The sequence below is a fragment of the Bos javanicus genome, chromosome 3 (genome assembly GCF_032452875.1).
Source record: "Bos javanicus breed banteng chromosome 3, ARS-OSU_banteng_1.0, whole genome shotgun sequence".
NCBI lineage: Eukaryota > Metazoa > Chordata > Mammalia > Artiodactyla > Bovidae > Bos > Bos javanicus.
Window position 1 is genome coordinate 69,195,876 of NC_083870.1, and position 17,509 is coordinate 69,213,384.

Genomic DNA, 17,509 nt, shown 5'->3' on the forward strand with positions numbered 1-17,509 from the left:
AGAAGGGGATGATAGTGCACGAGATGGTTGGATGGCATCACCGACTCAGTGGACATGAATTTGAGCAAGCTTCAGGAGATGGTGAAGGACAGGGAAGCCTGGTGTGCTGCAGTCCATAGTTCATGAAGAGTCGACATGACTGAGTGACTGAACAACAACAAATGTAAAAGTCAATTGAAAATTCCCTGAATCTGTCAACTTTACATGTATCATAATGATTTAGATAAAAAATATGTAACCAATTTTATGAACACACGTAATTTGGTAACACATTCCATTTTAAGACTTAAGATTTAATTATCAAGTTCTCCAAATTTGAAGAAAACAGAGGAAGGACCTTGTTACTAAAAGAGTGTCTAAGAAATATATAATTTCCAATTCAGTATATAACATTCAAGTACAACTAAATTACATTTTCCTAAGTATAGAAACTATACTTCTGGGGCTCCCATGTATTATAATTCTACATAGTTACTGTTAATATGTTTTTGAAACAAGCTTAATACATAAAAATGTGAATTTGACATAGAAAATACAGTCTTAGAGCATATAAGCATTCAAAAGAATGAAAGATAAAATTGCTTAGACTGACAGTCAAATAAACATGAAAGAAAGTTTATCTTATGAGAATACATAGTATTTCAGCATATACACACATTTATATACACAGATATATATATAGTATACAAATATAAAATTTTTACAAGCATACCATAATTTTTTTCTTCTGTGAGTCCCTTAGAAAGTTTGTAGGTATACAAGATTGCTTCTTTATTTCTTGAAGTGTTCTTTACATGTTGAACTTCAAAATGCATGTTTTCTACATTAGGATATAGAACATCTATCTGGCACAATTCCAGGAAATGTGTAGCAAACAGTGTAAATGCCTAAAATATATAATGAATATCAGTATTTTTAAATGCACTAGAAAATTTTATTTTAACTATTTAAACATAAAATTTATTTTAACTTATTAAGTAGCTTCACAGAAATGTAATGAAACTGGTGAACTTTGAGGCTAACATGGTCAACTCATCTTAAAATATTTTGAAATTTTGGAGAACGAAATGGCAACCCACTCCCGTATTCTTGCCTGGAGAATCCCATGGACAGAGAAGCCTGGCAGGCTACATTCCATGGAGTCACAACAGTTGGACATGGCTTAGTGACAGAAAAAAAAAGAGAAAAAAAAAATTTTGAAATTTTATATTCAATGAGGGAAATATTTATTATGTTTACAGAAACACATGTATGTTACACTATGGAAAAGAGAACAAGTGCAAAAATCCTAAAAGAAAGAATCTGAAGATATTGAAAGGATGAAGTTTACCAGAAATATAGCTATTAACTGAGGTAATCATTTATTAGAGAAGTTACCCACAAACAAAATCATAACATTTCCTTCACTTTAAAAAAACTTTACCTTAAAAGTAGATTCCTCCCATATAAGCAGTTTAGGGAAAGTGAAATCAGTGGATTATCTTAGGTATTTGAAACTGCATAGGTTTTTGCTTTTACATTTGCATTATGTTAGGGTTAGGTACTTATACAGGGGGAAAAAAAGGTTGAGAACGCTGCTTAGTACAATGATTCTTCAAGTTTAGTAATCCCCTGGGGAGCTTGTTAAAGATGTAAATTATTGACGCTTATCCCCCTCACATTCTCAATCAGCAACTGTAATTTAGGGCCCCAGGAAATTGCATTTTCCCTAAGCACTTTAGGTGATTTTGATGGAGATGGTTCAAGTGACTTAAGACCAGCACAGTGGCTTCCTGCCCTGTGTTCAGAGTTACTGAGGCAGATATGACTAATTATGTTTTAAGACACCAGTGAGAAATGAAATATAAGATTAGTGGAAAATTTAAATAGTAAAACATTAAAAAGAAAATATTTGACTGGCAAATGACTATCAGTTATGGAAAGCAGTTAGCAAGGTTTTGTATATGACAGAAAAATATGTAATAAATCTCAACTATTAAGTAAATCAAAAGGGGATATAAAACACACAAAGTTTATAAAGCAACAGGAAAATTATTTCTTAGAAATTTATTTTTGGCTGTGTTGGGTCTTCACTGCTGCCTATGCGCTTTCTCTAGTTATGGTGAGTGGGAGCTGCTCTCTAGTTGCTGTGCATGGGCTTCTCATTGCAGTGGCTTCTCTTGTTTCAGAGTATGGGCTCTAGTGTGCTCAGCTAGTATAGGCTCAGTAGGTGCAGCGTATGGGCTAGTTATCTTGCAGCATGTGGAATATTCCCAGACCAGGGATCGAACCCATGCTCCCTGCACTGGCAGTCAGATTCTTAACCACTAGAAAACCAGGCTAGTCCCAAGAAAATATTTAGAAACCCAGTAAACTATTTAGAAGCTAGAGACGATGTTCACAATAACTATTATGTCCTCAAATTTTATGCGGGCATACTCAGTTGCTCAATCGTGTCCAACTGTTTGTGACCCCAGGGACTGTAGCCCTCCAGGATCCTCTGTCCATGGAATTTTACAGGCAAGAATACTGGAGTGGGTTTCCCTTTCCTACTCCAGAGGATTTTCCCAACCCAGGGATCAAACCCACATCTCTTGTGTCTCCTGCACTGGCAGGTGGATTCTTTACCACTGTGCCACTTGGGAGGCCCATACTATTAATGAGATACATGCAAATTAATGAAATTGTGAAGTATCATCTTATATATACTATAATATCTTTTTTTATTAAGACAGTAAATTTAGTTCCCTCATCATAGCTGATAGCATTATAAACTGCAACAGCCCTTTGGAAAGTAGCACTGTGGGCTGTTTAATCAGACCCCCTGGCTTTATCACCTCAACTTTGCTGCCTGCTCTAAAGAATACACAGAAGAACTGTACAAAAAAGATCTTCATGACCAAGATAATCACGATGGTATGATCACTCACCTAGAGCCAGACATCCTGGAATGTGAAGTCAAGTGGGCCTTAGAAAGCATCACTACAAACAAAGCTAGTGGAGGTGATGGAATTCCAGTGGAGCTATTTCAAATCCTGAAAGATGACGCTGTGAAAGTGCTGCACTCAATATGCCAGCAAATTTGGAAAACTCAGCAGTGGCCACAGGACTGGAAAAGGTCAGTTTTCATTCCAATCCCAAAGAAAGACAATGCCAAAGAATGCTCAAACTACCACACAATTGCACTCATCTCACACACTAGTAAAGTAATGCTCAAAATTCTCCAAGCCAGGCTTCAGCAGTACGTGAACTATGAACTTCCAGATGTTCAAGCTGGTTTTAGGAAAGGCAAAGGAAACAGATCAAATTGCCAACATCCACTGGATCATCAAAAAGGCAAGAGAGTTCCAGAAAAACATCCATTTCTGCTGTATTGACTATGCCAAAGTCTTTGACTGTGTGGATCACAATAAACTATGGAAAATTCTGAAAAAGATGGGAATACCAGACCACCTGATCTGCCTCTTGAGAAACCTATATGCAGGTCAGGAAGCAACAGTTAGAACTGGACATGGAACAACAGACTGGTTCCAAATAGGAAAAGGAGTACATCAAGGCCGCATATTGTCACCCTGCTTATTTAACTTATATGCAGAGTAAATCATGAGAAACGCTGGGCTGGAAGAAGCACAAGCTGGAATCAAGATTGCCGGGAGAAATATCAGTAACCTCAGACATGCAGAAGACACCACTCTTATGGCAGAAAGTGAAGAAGAACTAAAAAGCCTCTTGATGAAAGTGAAAGAGGAGAGTGAAAAAGTTGACTTAAAGCTCAACATTCAGAAAACTAAGATCATGGCATCTTGTCCCATCACTTCATGGAAAATAGATGGGGAAACAGTGGAAACAGTGTCAGACTTTATTTTGGGGGGCTCCAAAATCACTGCAGATGATGATTGCAGCCATGAAATTAAAAGACGCTTACTCCTTGGAAGGAAAGTTATGACCAACCTAGATAGCAACTGAAAAGCAGAGACATTACTTTGCCAACAAAGGTCCGTTTAGTCAAGGCTATGGTTTTTCCAGTGGTCATGTATGGATGTGAGAGTTGGACTGTGAAGAAAGCTGAGTGCCAAAGAATTGATGCTTTTGAACTGTGGTGTTGGAGAAGACCCTTGAGAGTCCCTTGGACTGCAAGGAGATCCAACCAGTCATTCTAAAGGAGATCAGCCCTGGGTGTTCTTTGGACGGAATGATGCTAAAGCTGATACTCCAGTACTTTGGTCACCTCATGCGAAGAGTTGACTCGTTGGAAAATACTCTGATGCTGGGAGGGATTGGGGGCAGGAGGAAAAGGGGACGACAGAGGATGAGATGACTGGATGGCATCACCAACTCGATGGACATGAGTTTGAGTGAACTCCGGGAGATGGCGATGGACAGGGAGGCCTGGCGTGCTGCAATTCATGGGGTCGCAAAGAGTCAAACACGACTGAGCGACTGAACTGAACTGATACTGTTTTAATTACAGTAGCTTTGTAGTATAGCCTGGAGTCAGTGATCTGATTCCTTCAGCTTTGTTCTCCTTTCTCAAGACTGCTCTGGCTATTTGGTGTCTTCTGTGTTTCCGTATAAACTTAAGAGATTTTTGTTCTAGTTCGATGAAAAATGTCATTGGTAATTTAATAGGAATTGTACTGAATATGCAGATTGCTTTGGGGAGTATGCTCCTTTTAAGAATATTTATTCATCTAATCCAAGAACACAGTATATCTTTCTATCTGTTTGTGTCATCCTCAATTTCTTTCATCACATCTAACAGTTTTTGGAGTACAGGTCTTTAGGCCCCTGTATTTTTGTAGGATTAATCTTCCTACTCTGACATGCAGATGTCTTACCAACAAGTCTATAGTAGTTGCTACTTCATGCTCACTAGGTCTGATCAGAATAATGTTACCAATGTAATGGACCAGTATGATATCTTGTCAGAAGGGAAATAAGATCCTTACAAACTGAAAGCAAGCTGATTCTAGTGATCTTTATTGACAGATATGGAGGAAAAAAATCATTGGCTAGATCAATTAGCCACATAAACCAGGTACCAGAGGATACGTTAATATGCTCAAGTAATGAAACATCATCTGGTACAAATAGCTGCAATTACAATCACCACCTGGTTAAGGTTACAATTATTCGCTGTCATTCTCCAAGGTCCATCTGTCCTCTGCACAGGCCAAATCAGTGCATTAAATGTGAATGTGCTGGAAATTACCACCCCTGCAACTTTCAAGTCCTTGATGGTGACAGTAATCTCTCCAGTCTCTCTAGGAAAAGGGTCCTGCCTTGGATTACTATTTTCCCATATAAGAACAATAGTCTTGATGTTCAGTCACTGAGTCGTGTCTGACTCTTTGTGACCCCACGGACTGCAACAAGCCAGGCTTCCCTGTCCTTCACTATCCCCTGGAGTTTGCTTAAACTCATGTCCATTGAGTCGGTGATGCCATACAATCATCTCATTCTCTGCCATCCACCTCTCCTCTTGCCCTCAGTCTTTCCCAGCATCAGAGTCTCTTCCTAAATTGAGTTAGCTCTTCACATCATGTGGCCAAAGTATTGGAGCTTCAGGTTCAGCATAAGTCCTTCGAATGAATATTCAGAATTGATTTTTAGGATTGATTAGCTGGATCACAATAAACTGTGGGAAATTCTGAAAGAGATGGCAATACCAGACCACCTGACCTGCCTCTTGAGAAACCTATATGCAGGTCAGGAAACAACAGTTCGAACTGGACATGGAACAACAGACTGGTTCCAAATAGGAAAAGGAGTATGTCAAGGCTGTATATTGTCTCCCTGCTTATTTAACTTCTAGGCAGAGTACATCATGAGAAACGCTGGGCTGGAAGAAGCACAAGCTGGAATCAAGATTGCCGGGAGAAATATCAATCACCTCAGATATGCAGATGATACCACCCTTATGGCAGAAAGTGAAGAGGAACTAAAAAGCCTCTTGATGAAAGTGAAAGTGGAGAGTGAAAAAGTTGGCTTAAAGCTCAACATTCAGAAAACTAAGATCATGGCATCCGGTCCCATTACTTCATGGGAAATAGATGGGGAAACAATGGAAACAGTGTCAGACTTTATTTTGGGGGGCTCCAAAATCACTGCAGATGGTGACTGCAGCCATGAAATTAAAAGATGCTTACTCCTTGGAAGAAAAGTTATGACCAACCTAGATAGCATATTGAAAAGCAGAGACATTACTTTGCCAAAAAAGGTCCATCTAGTCAAGGCTATGGTTTTTTCCAGTGGTCATGTATGGATGTGAGAGTTGGACTGTGAAGAAAGCTGTGCGCCGAAGAATTGATGCTTTTGAACTGTGGTGTTGGAGAAGACTCTTGAGAGTCCCTTGGACTGCAAGGAGATCCAACCAGGCCATTCTGAAGGAGATCATCCCTGGGATTTCTTTGGAGGGAATGATGCTGAAGCTGAAACTCCAGTACTTTGGCCACCTCATGCGAAGCGTTGACTCATTGGAAAAGACTCTGATGCTGGGAGGGATTGGGAGCAGGAGGAGAAGGGGATGACAGAGGATGAGATGGCTGGATGGCATCACTGACTCGATGGACGTGAGTCTAAGTGAACTCTGGGAGTTGGTGATGGACAGGGAGGTCTGGCGTGCTGCGATCATGTGGTCGCAAAGAGTTGGACACAACTGAGTGGCTGAACTGAACTGAACTGAGCTTGATCTCCAAGCTGTCCAAGGGACTCTCAAGAATCTTCTCCAGAACCACAATTTGAATACATCAATTCTTCAGCACTCAGCCTTCTTTATGGTCCAACTCCCACATTCATACATGACTACTGGAAAAACCATAGCTTTGACTATACGGACGTTTGTCAGCAGAGTGATGTCTCTGCTTTTTAAGACTGTCTAGGTTTGTCATAGCTTTTCTTCCGAGGAGCAAGTGTCTTTTAATTTCGTGGCTGCAGTCACTGTCTTCAGTGATTTTGGAGCCCAAGAAAATAAAGTCTGTCACTGGTTCCAGTTTTTCCCCATCTATTTACCAAGAAGTGATGGAACCAGATGCCATAATCTTAGTTTTTTAAATGGTGAGTCTTAAGCCAGCTTTTTCACTCTGCTCTTTTACCCTCATCAAAGACTCCTGAGTTCCTCTTTGCTTTTTGCCATTAGAGTGGTATCATCTGCATATCTGAGGTCACTGATATTTCTCCCAGCAATCTTGATTGCAGCTTGTGCTTCCTCCAGCCTGGCCTTTTACATGATGTGCTCTGCATATGAGTTAAATAATTAGGGTGATAATATACAACCTTGACATACTACTTTCCCAATTTTGGACTAGTCTGTTGTTCCATGCCTGGTTCTAACTGTTGCTTTTTATACTGTATACAGGTTTCTCAGGAGACAGGTAAGGTGATCTGGTACTCCTATATCTTAAGAATTTTTCACTGTTTGTTATGATCCAGAGTCAAAGACGTAGCATAGTCAATGAAGCAGAAGCAGATTTTTTTTTTTTTTGAATTCCCTTGCTTTTTCTATGATCCAGGAACAGTACTGGTGGCTTCCATTTGTTCTCTCCTACCATAATAGTCCTCATTTCACAAAGTCATTCTCCTTGTTTCTTGTAAGTGATTGATTAAGAGTATCCATGATGATATTTTGCACATTTGTACTGGTAGATTACACTATGAACTATCAGTACCTTCTCCACTACCGGAAATGGAGTCATTAGTATTACAATCTAATAAGATTAGAAAGTCAATTCCCGAAAGTCTAGAACAGACTCAAAACATTCATTCTTAAATATTTGTTCCCCTAGAACCACTCTTGATAACAATCTGTATAAGGGTTCTCCAGAGAAACAGAATTAACAGGATGTGTGTGTGTGTGTGTGTGTGTGTGTGTGTGTATGTATCTGTCTGTAGAGAGAAAGAAAAAAGATTCACTATAAGGAATGGGCTCACATGATTATGGAGACTGACAAGTCCCCAAATCTGCAATCATCAAACTGGAGATTCAGGAAAGCTAATGATGTCATTCTGCTCCATGTCTAAAGGCCTGAAAACCAGGAGAGCCAAATGTGTAGTTCTAGTATAAATGTTAGTAGACTCAAAACCCATAAAGAGCTGATGTTTCAGTTCAAGACCAAAGGCAGGAAAGAACTGATGTCCCAGATCAGAAGCAGTCAGGCAGGAGTTTCCTCATACTCTAGAGGGTCAATTTTTTTTGTTGTATTTAGGCCTTCAACTAGGCCCCACTCAAAAGTGACTGGATAGGACCCACTCACATTAGAAAGGGCAATCTGATTTACTCATTCTACTATTAATTCAAATACTAATGTCATCCAGCAACACCCTCACAGATACACCCAGAAAAAAAAAAAATGTTTGACCAAATGTCTGGGTACTCCATAGTCCTGTCAAGCTGACATATAAAATTAAGCATCATTATTACTAATTAGCTTTTACTCTCGGTAAGTAATATACATATCTTATTTATATGTGAAATTCTTATCAACTGAAATAGATTCAGAATTACAAAGGCTAATGTTATCTGTGAACATTAGTTTTAACTTATCACATAACTTTGTTCAAGTATGAAATAAGATTGTTTTTCAAAGAAGAATGAAAAGAGACTTTTAAAAATTTATTTATTTTTGCTATACAAGGGCTTTCTCTAATTGTGGTAAGCAGGAGCTACTCTTTAGTTGCAGTGGATGGGCTTCTCATTGCGGTGGCTTCTCTTTTTACAGAGTATGGACCCTGGAGCACAACAGGCTCAGTAGTTGTGGTGCCCAGGTTTAGCTGCTCCATGGCCTGTAGGATCTTCCCAGGCCAGGTGTTAAACCTTTGTCCCCTGCATTGGCAGGTGGATTCTTAACCACTAACCCACCACATAAGTCCCAAAAGAAAAAAATTTTTAAAGAAAAAAAAAAGTTTGAAAGGGGAGGATTCCCTGGTGATCCAGTGGTTAGGCCCATACCACTAGTCCACTGCAGGGGCCATGGGTTCCATCCCTGGTCAGGGAACTATGATTCCACATACTGCACTGGGTGCCCAAAGTTTTAAAAATAAAAATAATAATAAATGTTTAAAAAAAGAAAACAAAGGCAAAAAAGATTTTTCTCATTCTATATATACTAAATCACTGTGGGCTCTTACTTAAGGTACAGAAACTCATCTTAGGAATATTCTAAGGTACTTTAATTATATAAAAATATTTTTAAGCTTTTTCATACCAATATATATTTTGATTATCTAAAACACTGTTTTACAAATTACCTTAATAAAAGAGCAAAATTCATAGTCTGTTTTACACAGCTGATTTATGAAAAAAACATTTTTTCTAAAGGAATGAAATCTTAAGTAAAGATTTTCCATAAAGTGACTTCAGATGCCTGCTGCTGTTGCTAAGTCACTTCAGTCGTGTCCGACTCTGTGTGACCCCATGGACAGCAGCCCACCAGGGTTCCCTGTCCCTAGGATTCTCCAGGCAAGAACACTGAAGTGTATTGCCATTTCCTTCTGCAATGCGTGAAAGTGAAAGGGAAGTCGCTCAGTTGTGTCCGACTCTTATCGACTCCATGGACTGCAGCCTACCAGGCTCCTCCGTCCATGGGATTTTCCAGGCAAGAGTACTGGAGTAGGGTGCCATTGCCTTCTCCGATGCCTCGTTTACTTCATATTGTGATACTGCAGTCAATGTTATTACATATGGAGTCAACTGAAATGTCTTCATGTTTTGCTATTTAATTTGATTAAAGCCAAGTGACTAGTTCTGATATTATTGTTAATTCTTGATTTCTTTCCTTTTTTATATCATGACTATTATAGTAACTGTTTCTGCTTCCATCAGAAATAAAGTAACAAAAATACAAATGCTATGGTATGTTTTTTTTTACCTACATGGTTTAAAGAGCTATCCACAGGTGCCTATAAAATTCGCTTGTGATAAATCTATAATGGATACATTAAAAAAAGGACTCAATACCATTATTTACCATTGCCAAGGTATGGAAACAACCCGTATCCATCAACAGATGAATGGATAAAGAATATGTGAGATATTTATATATGTGTGTGTGCATGTGTGCTATGTGTACAAATATATAAATGAATACTACACAGTCATAAAAAATCAAAGATTTTAAATTGAAGTACAGATGACTTATAATATTTCAGATGTATAGCAAGAGAACATATACACTCTTTTTTCATATTCTTTTCCATTATAGGTTATTACAAGACATTAAATACAGTTCCCTATGCTATACAATAGGTCCTTATTTTTATCTATCCTGTATTTGTAGTGTTAATCTGTTCATCCCAAATTTCTAGTTTACCCTTCCCCACTTTCCCTTTTGGTAACTTTAAATTTGTTTTCTGTGTCTGAAAAAAGAATGAAATTTTGCCATTTACAACAATACAGATGGACTTAGAAGGCATTATGCCAAGTGAAATAAAATCAGACAGAGAAAGACATTACTGTATGATATCACTTATATATGAAATCTAAAAAACACAACAGACTAGTAAATAAAAAGAACAGACTTAGAGATACAGAAAACAAACTAGTATTTACTAGTGGGAAGAGGGAAGGAGGCAGAGGCAAAATACAGGCAGAGGGAATACAAAAGCAGATATTATAGGATTGTATGAAATCATCTGTGTGAAACTTTTGAAAATTGTAAGGCACTCGATAAAGGATAGAAATGGTATGGATGTAACAGAAGCAGAAGATATTAAGAAGAGGTGGCAAGAATACACAGAAAAACTGTGCAAAAAAGACCTTCACGACACAAATAATCACGATGGTGTGCTCACTCATCAAGAGCCAGACATCCTGGAATGTGAAGTCAAGTGGGCCTTAGAAAGCATCACTACGAACAAAGCTAGTGGAGGTGATAGAATTCCAGTGGAGCTATTTCAAATCCTGAAAGATGATGCTGTGAAAGTGCTGCACTCAATATGCCAGTAAATTTGGAAAACTCAGCAGTGGCCACAGGACTGGAAAAGGTCAGTTTTCATTCCAATTCCAAAGAAAGACAATGCCAAAGAATGCTCAAACTACCGCACAATTGCACTCATCTCACAAGCAATACATGAACTGTGAACTTCCAGATGTTCAAGCTGGTTTTAGAAAAGGCAGAGGAACCAGAGATCAAATTGCCAACATCTGCTGGATCATGGAAATGCAAGAGAGTTCCAGAAAAACATCTATTTCTGCTTTATTGACTATGCCAACGCCTTTGACTAAGTGGATCACAATAAACTGTAGAAAATTCTGAAAGAGATGGCAATACCAGACCACCTGACCTGCCTCTTGAGAAACCTATATGCAGGTCAGGAATCAACAGTTAGAACTGGACATGGAACAACAGACTGGTTCCAAATAGGAAAAGGAGTATGTCAAGGCTGTATATTGTCTCCCTGCTTATTTAACTTCTAGGCAGAGTACATCATGAGAAACGCTGGGCTGGAAGAAGCACAAGCTGGAATTAAGATTGCCGGGAGAAATATCAATGACCTCAGATATGCAGATGACACCACCCTTATGGCAGAAAGTGAAGAGGAACTCAAAAGCCTCTTGATGAAAGTGAAAGTGGAGAGTGAAAAAGTTGGCTTAAAGCTCAGCATTCAGAAAACGAAGATCATGGCATCTAGTCCATGGGGAAACAGTGAAAACTGTGTCAGACTTTTGTTGGGCTCCAAAATCACTGCAGATGGTGACTGCAGCCATGAAATTAAAAGACATTTACTCCTTGGAAGGAAAGTTATGACCAACCTAGATAGCACATTCAAAAGCAGAGATATTACTTTGACAACAAAGGTCCGTTTAGTCAAGGCCATGGTTTTTCCAGTGGTCATGTATAGATGTGAGAGTTGGACTGTGAAGAAAACTGAGTGCCGAAGACTTGATGCTTTTGAACTGTGGTGTTGGAGAAGACTCTTGAGAGTCCCTTGGACTGCAAGGAGATCCAACCAGTCCATCCTAAAGGAGATAAGTCCTGGGTGTTCATTGGAGGGACTGATGCTGAAGCTGAAACTTCAATACTTTGGCCACCTCGTGCGAAGAGTTGACTTATTGGAAAAGACCCCGATGCTGGGAGGGATTGGGGGCAGGAGGAAAAGGGGACGACAAAGGATGAGATGACTGGATGGCATCACTGACTCGGACATGAGTCTGAGTGAACTCCGGGAGTTGGTGATGGACAGGGAGGTTTGGCGTGCTGCGATTCATGGGGTCACAAAGAGTCGGACATGACTGAGTGACTGAACTGAACTGAACTGATACGATTTTAAAGACTATACAATTAAAAAATTTTTCCTTTCAATAAAAAAAATTTTTTTAAAGGACTCAAAATTAGTGGATGCTTGGGGCTGGTGCACTGGGACCACCCAGAGGGAGGGTATCGGGAGGGAGGAGGGAGGAAGGTTCAGGATGGGGAGCACGGGTATACCTGTGGCGGATTCATTTTGATGTTTGGCAAAACTAATACAATATTGTAAAGTTTAAAAATAAAATAAAATTAAAAAAAGAAAAAAATAAAATAAAATAAAAACACTGATGTAGCAAAAATAAATAAATAAATAAATAAAATAAGAGGAATACCTTTAAGCTCAGCAGATGTTCACAAACAGCATAACAAATGCCAATACCTTCTTCTGTATTAGTACCTCTGCCAAGTTCATCAATTAATATGAGTGACTTGTCATTAGCATTATGTAGAATATATGCTACCTGAAAATATAATTCCAAAATTATTTATTGCAACCAAATAGCTGTCACTATTATAGCAAAAAAATGAAGAAAAATCCAGGTCCTTTTATTAGTTCATTTGAAATATATTTTGACAGAGAAAACCCGCTGAGCAGAAACTAACACATTGCTTTTCTTTCTAAAAATCTCATTACTAATAATTCTAATAGAATAGCTGATATGTACATAAATAGACATATGCATAGAGTAAATAATCATTATCTAAAATACTGATGAATCAGATACAGTGAAATAAAGCAATGAATTAAATGTTTAAGTAAACACAAAGATGGTCATTTTCTTGTTTAAGAGAGAATTGCTCAGTCATGTCTGACACTGTGACCCCATGGACTATATATAGCCCATGGAATTCTCCAGGCCAGAATACTGGAGTGAGTAGCCTTTCTCTTCTCCAGAGGATTGTCCCAACCCAGGGATTGAACCCAGGTTTCCTGCATTGCAGGCAGATTCTCTACCAGCTGAGCCACAAGGTAAGTCGAAGAGTGCTGGAATGGGTAGCCTATCCCTTCTCCAGCAGATCTTTCCGACCCAGGAATCCAACCAGGGTTTCCTACATTGCAGGCACATTCTTTACCAACTGATCTATGGTGAATCAATTGCTGTCATAAACGCTCTGAACTATCTCTCAGTTAACATCTCTGTAGCCAGTAAAAATGAAATATTTAGGAAAAAAGCATCCAAGCCCATTGATTTCTGAGTAAAATAAATTTAAATCATGCCTGATACAGACTTATGTTATGACACAACTGTTAACCATCATGGCCATTTTACCTTTCCATGGGACTAAGCTTCTTGAGAGCTAGGACCATTTAAAAATATGTCTCAAGCACCTAGTCTATTGCTATATTCCCCCATAGTTATTCAATACATACTAAATAATTATATAAATATCACATACGGTAAGCAAATGATAATTTTATTCCTTGTCTATCTAAAGAAAATTAGTAAACTGTACAGTGATCCAATAACCCATACCTACTAAAGATAGGCCAAAAGCTATACTGAATTCCTTTAACCCTTCATGTTTATTTGACATGTGCTCAGATCAAAAATAGATGCTGATACATACTTTGGCACAGGAAGTGAAAATTCCACAAGAGCACAAAAAGGGTGATTTTTAAAAAACCTTTTAACACAGTGATCTTTTATTTTAAAATCAAGCCTAACTATGCAAAATGTTTCTGCACAGGTCATTGCTTTCTGAAGTCTTTTATATATTCCATATAAAAACACGAAAGCATGTTTTTATCATTCAATAACACTAGCTTTTTCTTTAAAGCTATATTTTTCAATAAAACATTTACTTCATTTCCACAAGACAGAAATTAGGAAGCTGTCTTTGACTGCCCTCTGGCTCTTGTAGAGGAGTATAAACACATATGCAAGCTTTAATATAAAAATACTTTCTTATGTTATAATTGACCATTAGGATAATTCAATATTTTTTTAACATATGGAAAGTTGAAATCAGGTACCTCTTTCATTTCCTTCATAAATGTTGATGAATTTGTTTCAATATCATCATCAGTACTTATTCTTGTAAAAATTTGTTCAGCAATTCTAAAGGAAGAATATTCTGCTGGAACATATGACCCTATAAAATATAAGTCAAAGTAAACTGAGATGCTTTTATAAAATATAAGCACTACTAACACTTTGCTCTATCAACTCAGATTATTTAGTAGCCTATCTAAGGATTAATGTGGTGGAAAGATCACAAGATATGGAATTAGAAGGCATGGCCCCGGCTCTGTCATTTACTTTACAACCTTGGACGGCACTTAAATTTTCCCAGCTTCATCTTCCTCACATATAAAATGGAAATGCTTACCCCACCTATTGTACAAAGTTATTTGGAAGTGAAAAAAAGATAATACATATTTGAGTACATAAGAAAGATTTGTTATAAATTTGATAAAAATTTTTAAATAGTATAGTCAGATGAGAATATTCAAAGTATGAAAATCTGAAGGAAATACTTATGAAGCTCAAGTTGATAAAAATCATTATAGAAAGGCATATTAAGAAATAGTTGCTATTAGAAAAGTACAGAACCATCCACAATTAGAATGAATGCAAAACACTAAATTTTTTATGAAGGTGAATTTTTATTCACAAGATGGTTTCTGTGTGAGAAATATCAGGCTAACTAACCTAAAATATTTATCTCTTGAAAACAGATTAATCTTATTATTTATATCTATCGTTATACAAAATGGGATACAAAAAGCATTCTAAAACCATAAGAAGATAAAAATATACAAATAGTTAAATGAAAAAAGTGTCAAATATACAGAACTCTGTATAGACAAAATGTGAAATAATGGAAGTGAAGAAACAAAGCCAGATTATTCCAGGATTTAGAACAAAGACAAGGGAGAAGAATAGGATCTACTTTTGCATAATAAGGAATAGCAGGAAGAGAAAGCAAAAGTTCAGAAAATATTAATCAATGCAGATAATAATAATAATAGCAATTATGATGACATCTCAGAGAGCAAATAAATACAACATTCTCACAGGACTGCCAAAATGATTACATAGGAAAAATAAATGTGAAAGTACCAAGTATAGAATATAGTGTATATGGTGCATATCGTTCATATTTTCCCTTCTCTCTTACCTCCACCAAAGAGGTTCCTAACATATCTTATCATCATATCACAGAAGCCTGCTGGCTGATATTTTGCTTCTAATCTGGCTCTTCTCTAACTTTACAATAGTGAGAGTAATCTATCTAAAACTCAAATCCAATTATGCCATTCTCTTGCTAAAACATCTATAGCTCCCTATAGATATCTGGGTAAGGCTCTCAGTCAGTCAGTCAGTCAGTCAGTTCAGTTGCTCAGTCGTGTCCAACTCTTTGCAACCCCATGAATCGCAGCACACCAGGCCTCCCTGCCCATCACCAACTTCCGGAGTTCACTCAGACTCACGTCCATTGAGTCAGTGATGCCATCCAGCCATCTCGTCCTCTGTCGTCCCCTTCTCCTCCTGCCCCCAATCCCTCCCAGCATCAGACTCTTTTCCAATGAGTCAACTCTTCGCATGAGGTGGCCAAAGTACTGGAGTTTCAGCTTTAGCAGCATTCCTTCCAAAGAAATCCCAGGGCCGATCTCCTTCAGAATGGACTGGTTGGATCTCCTTGCAGTTCAAGGGACTCTCAAGAGCCTTCTCCAACACCACAGTTCAAAAGCATCAAGTCTTTGGCGCTCAGCTTTCTTCACAGTCCAACTCTCACATCCATACATGACCACTGGAAAAAACCATAGCCTTGACTAGATGGACCTTTTTTGGCAAAGTAATGTCTCTGCTTTTCAATATGCTATCTAGGTTGGTCATAACTTTTCTTCCAAGGAGTAAGTGTCTTTTAATTTTATGGCTGCAGTCACCATCTGCAGTGATTTTGGAGCCCAGAAAAATAAAGTCTGACACTGTTTCCACTGTTTCCCCATCTATTTCCCATCAAGTGATGGGACCGGATGCCATGATCTTAGTTTTCTGAATGTTGAGCTTTAAGCCAACTTTTTCACTCTCCACTTTCACTTTCATCAAGAGGCTTTTTAGTTCCTCTTCACTTTCTGCCATAAGGGTGGTATCATCTGCATATCTGAGGTGATTGATATTTCTCCCGGCAATCTTGATTCCAGCTTGTGCTTCTTCCAGCCCAGCGTTTCTCATGATGTACTCTGCCTAGAAGTTAAATAAGCAGGGAGACAATATACAGCCTTGACATACTCCTTTTCCTATTTGGAACCAGTCTGTTGTTCCATGTCCAGTTCTAACTGTTGATTCCTGACCTGCATATAGGTTTCTCAAGAGGCAGATCAGGTGGTCTGGTATTGCCATCTCTTTCAGAATTTTCCACAGTTTATTGTGATCCACACAGTCAAAGGCGTTGGCATAGTCAATAAAGCAAAAATAGATGCTTTTCTGGAACTCTCTTGCTTTTTCCATGATCCAGCAGATGTTGGCAATTTGATCTCTGGTTCCTCTGCCTTTTCTAAAACCAGCTTGAACATCTGGAAGTTCACAGTTCATGTATTGCTGAAGCCTGGCTTGGAGAATTTTGAGCATTAAGGTTCTCTCTCCTCCATTAAATGCCTAAGGCCCTTCACAACCTGACTCTTGCCCATCTCTCCAGCTTTAAGCCTGCCACTTCTCATGGTCACTCTTTATTCTACAAAGCAAAAAAACTACTAAGCCTCTGAACTCCTTGTAGCTACTCGGGAATATCATGCTGTTTATTGCTTCTGTGCTTTAGAAGATGCCCTTACCTCTATTTTCTCTCATCAGTTCAGTTCAGTTCAGTTCATTTCAGTCGCTCAGTCATGTCCAAGTCTTTGCAACCCCATGAATCGCAGCACACCAGGCCTCGCTGTCCATCACCAACTCCTGGAGTTCACCCAGACTCACGTCCATCGAGTCAGTGATGCCATCCAGCCATCTCATCCTCTGTCATCCCTTTCTCCTCCTGCCCCTAATCCCTCCCAGCATCAGACTCTTTTCCAATGAGTAAACTCTTCGCATGAGGTGGCCAAAGTATTGGAGTTTCAGCTTTAGCAGCATTCCTTCCAAAGAAATCCCAGGGCTGATCTTCTTCAGAATGGACTGGTTGGATCTCCTTGCAGTCCAAGGGACTCTCGAGAGTCTTCTCCAACACCACAGTTCAAAAGCATCAATTCTTTGGCGCTCAGCCTTCTTCACAGTCCAACTCTCACATCCATACATGACCACAGGAAAAACCATGGCCTTGACTAGACGAACCTTTGTTGGCAAAGTAAT

The 17,509-nt window shown here is 38.6% G+C and overlaps 1 protein-coding gene across 1 annotated transcript in view; it reads right to left on the reverse strand.

The window, feature by feature from the left end:
• MSH4 (mutS homolog 4) overlaps positions 1–17,509 on the reverse strand; it is a 106,177-nt gene that overhangs the window by 12,222 nt on the left and 76,446 nt on the right. Inside the window, exons 16-18 of the mRNA XM_061411557.1 lie at positions 14,200–14,318; positions 12,557–12,685; positions 713–887 (exon numbers count right to left, since the gene is read on the reverse strand). Coding sequence (XP_061267541.1) covers positions 713–887; positions 12,557–12,685; positions 14,200–14,318 — 423 coding nt within the window. The remainder of the gene's footprint in view (positions 1–712; positions 888–12,556; positions 12,686–14,199; positions 14,319–17,509) is intronic.